Source organism: Pistacia vera, unplaced genomic scaffold, assembly GCF_008641045.1.
Source record: "Pistacia vera cultivar Batoury unplaced genomic scaffold, PisVer_v2 Contig270, whole genome shotgun sequence".
In the NCBI taxonomy this organism is placed as follows: Eukaryota; Viridiplantae; Streptophyta; class Magnoliopsida; order Sapindales; family Anacardiaceae; genus Pistacia; species Pistacia vera.
In genome coordinates this window covers 1,304,566-1,311,256 of record NW_022196080.1, presented here as the reverse complement: position 1 = coordinate 1,311,256, position 6,691 = coordinate 1,304,566, and the positions used below count along the sequence as shown (strand labels likewise).

At 36.6% G+C, this 6,691-nt stretch overlaps 1 protein-coding gene across 1 annotated transcript; it reads left to right on the top strand.

The window, feature by feature from the left end:
- The first annotated feature begins 539 nt into the window (after positions 1–539).
- LOC116133551 lies at positions 540–1,924 on the top strand. The gene is made up of 2 exons (XM_031419240.1): positions 540–706; positions 1,699–1,924. Exons 1-2 carry the CDS (start codon positions 540–542, stop codon positions 1,922–1,924), a joined length of 393 nt encoding a protein of 130 aa, XP_031275100.1.
- Positions 1,925–6,691: the final 4,767 nt, after the last annotated feature.

Here is a 6,691-nt window from a genome sequence, read left to right as displayed (position 1 = left end):
CTATTCTGGTGTTACCACATGAGGGTGTAGACTATGATATTTATACAGATGCCTCCCTTCAAGGACTTGGTGCTGTGTTGATGTAGTTGGGTAGGGTAATAGCTTATGCTTCCCGACAGTTAAAAGAGTATGAGACAAGATACCCTATGCATGATTTAGAGTTAGCTGTTGTAGTTTTTGCATTAAAGATATGGAGGCATTACTTATATGGGGCAAAGAGTAATATTTATACCGATCATAAATGTTTGAAATATTTCTTCATCCAAAGGGAGCTGAATATGAGACAAAGGAGATGATTAGAGCTAGTAAAAGATTATGATTGTGAAATCAAGTATCAACCTGGAAAAGCCAATGTGGTAGCTGATGCCTTGAGTAGAAAAACCTTTCTGTCTCAGCTCACAGTGCAGAAAGAATTGTTGGAAGAATTTCTCAAGGAACAGATAGAGATGATACTAGGAAGAATTTCCAGGTTAGAAATTCAATCTACTTTACTAGAAGAGATTAAAGAAAAGCAAGTTGTTGACGAGTGCTGTCAGAAAATGAGTCGACAAGTGTTGGAAGGCAAGATATCAGAGTATCAGATTTCAGCTGATGTTCTCAGTTTTAGGAGTCGTATATGCATTCCTCAGGATGCTGAGCTGAGAAAGAAGATTCTTACGGAAGCTCATGACACACCATACACTGCACATCCTATAGCAACCAAAATGTATCAAGATTTAAAGAAGAGTTATTGGTGGCCAGGTATGAAGAAAGATATCAGAGAGTATATAGTAAAATGTTTGGTTTATCAATAGGTTAAAGCAGAGCACCAGAGACCATCAGGCTTGCTTCAGCCACTCAACATTCTTAAATGGAAATGGGAAAATATATCAATGGATTTCATTACAAGCCTTCCAAGAGTTCAAAAGGGTTATAATGCACTATGGGTGATTATAGACAAATTAATCAAATCAGCTCATTTTCTTCCAGTAAAAGATAGTACCACCTTAGATCAGTTGGCCCAGATCTACATCAGAGAGATAGTTAAATTCCATGGGGTGCCTAAGACAATAGTATCAGATAGAGATTTAGATTTGTTTCAACTTTTTGGACTAGTCTACAGAGAAACTTGGGTACCAGGTTAGAATTTAGTACAACTTACCACCCACAGACAGATGGCAAAACTGAGAGGACCAATCAGGTGCTTGAGAACATGCTGAGAGTGTGTTGTATGGATTACAAAATGACCTGGCATGAGATGCTACCATTGATAGAGTTTGCTTACAATAATAGTTATCGGTCTACAATTAAGATGGCCCCTTATGAAGCTCTATATGGTAGACGATGTAGATCCCCATCGCACTGGAATGAAGTAGGAGAGAAAGATGCTTTGAATGCAGCTCTTGGACCAGAGATAACTCAGAAAATGATAGAAGACATTAAGTTGATCAGAAATAGAATGAAGCAAGCTCAAGACAAACAAAAGAGCTATGCGGATTTAAAGAGAAAATATGTAAAATTTGAGGTGGGAGATAAAGTGTTTATTAAAACTTCCCCCTACAAGCGGGTAATGCGTTTTGGTGGTAAAGGAAAACTTGCCCCTAGATACATTGGCCCCTTTGAAGTATTATAGTGAGTAGGAAAAGTAGCGTACAAATTGGCGCTACAACCAAATATGGATAGAGTGCACAATGTTTTCCATGTGTCAATGCTTCGAAGGTATGTCAGCGAACCCTCCCATATCTTGAAAGCAGAAGAAATGGAATTAGAGGAGAATCTTGTTTATGAGGAGTTCCCAATTCAGATATTGGACAAAAAAGTTATAGAGCTCCGAAATAAGAGTATTACATTAGTAAAAGTTCTATATAGGAATCATACAGTAGAAGAAGCTACATGGGAAGTGGAGCAAGATGTAAGCAACCGCTATCCTAAATTGTTCAGTTGAATTTTGTAACGCCCACATCAAGGTACATAGTTTTACTTATGCCCTAATACCCTTAGTTAAATTTTTTTAAAGTTATCTTGAACAAGTGTGAAGAAAATCCCTTAAATTGTCATTAGGGGTAAAATGGTCTTTTCATTCATAATTAGTTGAAAGTGTGGGGAGTGAAAAGAGAGAATTTCATGGAGAATGCAATAAAAATGAGGGCATTATGGTAATTGACTAAGGGACATAGATGAAATTTCATAGAAAGTGCAAGCGTAAAATGGGAAACTAGAAATAATATTATGTTATATCAAGAGTTGAAGAATGAAACCCTAGCCATTCTTTTTCAAGGGAAATTCATAGATTTTAGGTTATTTTTAGTGGAATTTCAATCCCAAGCATCCTTAGGTAAGATCCTTGCACTAAGAAGTGAGTTTTAATTTTTAAAGTGTTGAATTTTGATGATTTGTGTTCATAGGATTTAAGAGAAAGAGAGTTGGATCAAAGAAGAGTATTAAAGAGTTGGATTGCTCACATCTAAGGTAAGTAAATCCTACCCTAGTTATGATTGAAGCAATATAGTGTAGAGAATTTCTTTTATGCATATATGTGTTTTATATGAACAATTGTTGATGGATTTGATGTTGAATGATGGTTAGAACTTATCCATGAGAAGTAGTGTTTGTGTATTTGTTGTTTGATGAGAGTTTGGATGAATTATGGAAGAATTGGAGTAGAAATTATGGAGTGTGCAATTTGGACAGGTTTGGTGTTAATCTTGGAAGATTTTGTTCCAAATTTTGGTGGCTTAGAAAAGAAGTAGAAGTGTAGCCAATTTAGAGCTTAGATGTGCACATAAGTTGTTTGATGAAATGTCAAAGAGAAATGCATGTATGAGTATGGTTATGTGTTATTTTGAGATGAGCTAGTAGATGGTAGAGAATGACATGTTTGCATTCCATATTGCATTATTGCATCTAAACATGTGAATCTAGAAAGAATTATAAGCATGAACCATCTACATGCATACATACTCATAAGAGCATGAAAAAGCATCAAAGAATATTAAATAGTAAATAAAAAGAAATGAGAATATTAAAGAAATTCAAATCTGAATTTTTATTTAAAGAAGTGTAAAAAGATAAAAGAAGAGAAGGTTGTTGCGATGGGGAACCCGTGAGTGACATAGCCCCGCATGCACACCGCCTTTAGTGAGTGGCCTCAGAATTCAGAAAGAAGAATTGTATAGTCCGTTAGAAGTGCATGTGGATAAGGACTGTACCCAGAATTAGAGAATACACTCACACGGCCAGGGTTCCAAATCCATGCCTCAATCGAGTCCGATTGGCAAGAAAGAAAGAAAGAATAGAAAGAAAGAAAGACTAGAAAAGAAATAAATACAGAAATACAGAAAAAGAAACAAAAAACTGAATAAGAAAAATAGAAAGAAAATGCACATTCTATGCATTTGTGCATTTGCATCATATATATGCATAATACCATGCCCATTATCTTGAGTAGTGGGAAATTAGAATAGAGAAAGAACAGAAAGAAACAGAGAAAGAATAGAGAAAGAACTGAGAAGAACAGAGAAAGAATAGAGAAAGAATAGAGAAAAAACAGAGAAAGAATAGAGAAGAATAGAGAAGTGTGATGTAAGGAAAGAAATTCAGCATTTAAGCAATGGAGAGAGAAGGGTAGCATAACGGGTTTACTTACTGAGCAATTAGTGCTCACCCCATTGTTTTTCAATGTTTTTGCAGGTAGTAGGTTAGATGCGGTCGCATGGAACGTCAAGAAGCAAAAGGGTTTGGCGACACTGTCGAGATACTATTTTGTGACTTTAGTATATTATGTAAAGATTTGTATATTAAGAAAAATTAATTATGGGCCCATTATTTCATACTAATCTATATTTATATATTTTCTTATAATATTGTTTATTTTCCGAGTATATTAGCTAGAAAGAAAGTATTACAAATTTCGCGGACGAAATTCTTTTAAGGGGGGGAGAATTGTAACACCCACATCAAGGTACGTAATTTTATCTATGCCCTAATATCCTCAGTTGGATTTCTTTGATATTACTTTAGACAAATGTGAAGGAAAATCCTTAAAACTTCATTAGGGGTAAAATAGTCTTTTCACTCCTAATTAGATGAAAAAGTGGGGAGTGAAAGGAAGCAAAATAATATGAAGAAGATAATAAAAATGAGGGTATTTTGGTAAAGGATATAGATGGGATTTCATAGAAAGTGCAAGGGCAAAATGGGAATACATGCATATATTACTAGATATAAGGTTTCATTATGTAACGCCCCACATGAGGTACGTAGTTATTGTTTCCTCTTTCGCTCTTATTTGAGTTGGTTTTTGGTAATATTGTTTGATTGAGTGTTGTGTTGAATGCTTGCCCTGAAATTGGTTGAAAATAGAAGAAGTTTAGTGTTTCAGTCTTCGCCGGGGCGAAGAAGAATCTTTCGCCGCAGCGAAGAGGTGTTGAAGCCACGGGAAGCTGCTGACAGTTTCGCCGCGGCGACAGAAGTTTCTTCGCCGCGGCGACAGGCCGATTAAAATGTTTGTTAAGTTTTAGTATTTCTTCCCAAAGAGCTATTTGACCATTCTACCCCTAATAGCAGGAAAGTGGGGTTAATTTAAGGATTTTTCATGGAGAATATGTTGATATGGGGTGAGTTTGTAATGAATCAAAGGTATAGATGGAATTCCCAAAGAAGAGTAAGGGCAAAATGGGAATGCTTTGGTATAAATTTCATTAAAAGGAATTAAGAGTTGCAAACCCCTCATTCTTCTTCTCAAAAACGCAGCTCTCCATTCTTGTTCCTCTCAACTTCTCTTTTCTTTTGATCAAGGAGTTCCAAGGGGTTTTTGAAGTGATTTGGGGTAGAAAATCAACCTAAGGCTTCCTAAGTAATTCTTACTTTGGTTGTGTAACTTTGTGAGTTTTAGCTTATATGAAGTTAAGGGTTTTTGTTCTTTTGGTTAAGAGTAGAGAAAAAGTCAAGCAAACCAGTGAAAGGAAGAGTTGGTGAAGTCTCTCCATAACAAGGTAAGTAACCCCAACCCAAGTTGAGATTTAAGATTTTCTTGATTAGGGTTTCATAGAAATGATGTATGTATGTGATATACATGTGATATGCCATGTATGAAGGCTTAAATAGAGATTTCTATGCCTTGTGATTGTTTATTCCTGCAAATATGAGAAATGAGTTTGTGGTTGGAAAGGTAGTTTGAGATGGAATTGAAGGGGTGTCATGGATCCCTTTTTGGAAGTCTTTCTTTGACAGGTTTCATGTTATGGAAGGGGTTTTTCCCCATTTTGGATGGTTAGAGAAAAACTTAGAATAATTGCTATAGTAGAGTTTTATGATGCACTTGAGTTGTTTGATGAAATGCCTAGTAGAGGTTTGAGTATGAGTAGTGAACCTTAATTCTTGCAACATTGCATGTTGGCATTTCATAAGTGCATATAGTGATGAACCATCCATAGGCACTAATTGTGCATTGAAAGTGACCTAAGAAAGTGTAGGAAAATTTTGTATGCAATCACCCCATGAGTAGAGACTTGGTGGGTACAACTACTCTAAGGGTAGAGAGAATTGAAAAATGTTAAAATAGAGTGAATTAGAAGAGTAGTATAGTTGGTTGATGCTTTGTGATCATCACCCGACAGTTGTGGGAATCGGGTTGATGCTTTGTGATCATCACCCGAATAGCCATTAAGAGTGGGTTGATGCTTTGTGATCGTCACCCGATAAGTAAAAGAAACGGATGGATGCTTTGTGACCACCACCCGGTTAGTTATTAGATAAGTAGGTTGATGCTTTGTGATCTCATCTGACGTTTAGTAGAAGTGGGTTGATGCTTTGTGATCATCACCCGACAGTGACTAGAGACGGGTTAATGCTTGGTGATCGTTACCCAAAAGTCATGAGAAGCGGGTAGGTGCTGTTGGTCTCCACCCGATTTAAGAAAACCGGTATGTGCTTTGTGATCCCCATTCGGTAGTCACTAAGAACGGGTTGGTACTGTGTGAATTCCACCCGATAGTCATGGAGAGTGAGATGGTGCTGTGTGAACGCCATCCGGCCGTACCTCCGGTAAGATGAGGCCATGATGTTTAGTGGAAACAGAAATAGAAACAGAAATAGTATAAGGAAAGAATTAAGCGTTATACATACGGGGACAGACAGATAGAGGGTTTTACTTACTGAGCATTATTTTGTGCTCACCCCGTTATTTTTCCTTTGTGGATGCAGGATCTAGGTGTTGATGCAGTCGGAGGGCCTTCGGCAAGCGAGGAGCAATAGCTACACTGTTTCCTCTGTTTTGTCTTTTAAAAATGAATCTTTTGTAAACAGTACTCTTTGTGTATAAAAGACATATGAATTATAATGAAAAGAAAACTTTGGGCCCAATTTTCTATTGAAATCGTGCATGCATTTTATTAGTTTTCAGCAGTTGTTACACATTAGAAGAAACCCTAACCATTTTTCAGCCCTTGTACACGCCACGCTCACCCCTTTTTCTCTCAAATTTCTTCACCAAATTCCAAAGGGAAATCATAGGATTGGCTTGGATTTTTTATAGATTTTCAATCCTAAAGCATCTAAAGGTAAGATTCTAGCACAAGGTGTGTGATTAACCTTTAAAGTTTTAAATTCTTATGGTTTTATATGATCTAGGTCCAAGAGGAAGAGACTTTTAGCAAAAGGAGGTCATGTCACACATTCAAGGTAAGTAAACCCAATTTTAGCCTTGATTTGA

Coding starts and splice junctions, on each gene's coding strand:
- LOC116133551 (XM_031419240.1), top strand. CDS start 540: ATGAGTCGACAAGTGTTGGAAGGCAAGATATCAGAGTATCAGATTTCA. Junction 707..1,698: donor CATCCTATAGCAACCAAAAT/GTATCAAGATTT, acceptor AATGCTTCGAAG/GTATGTCAGCGAACCCTCCC.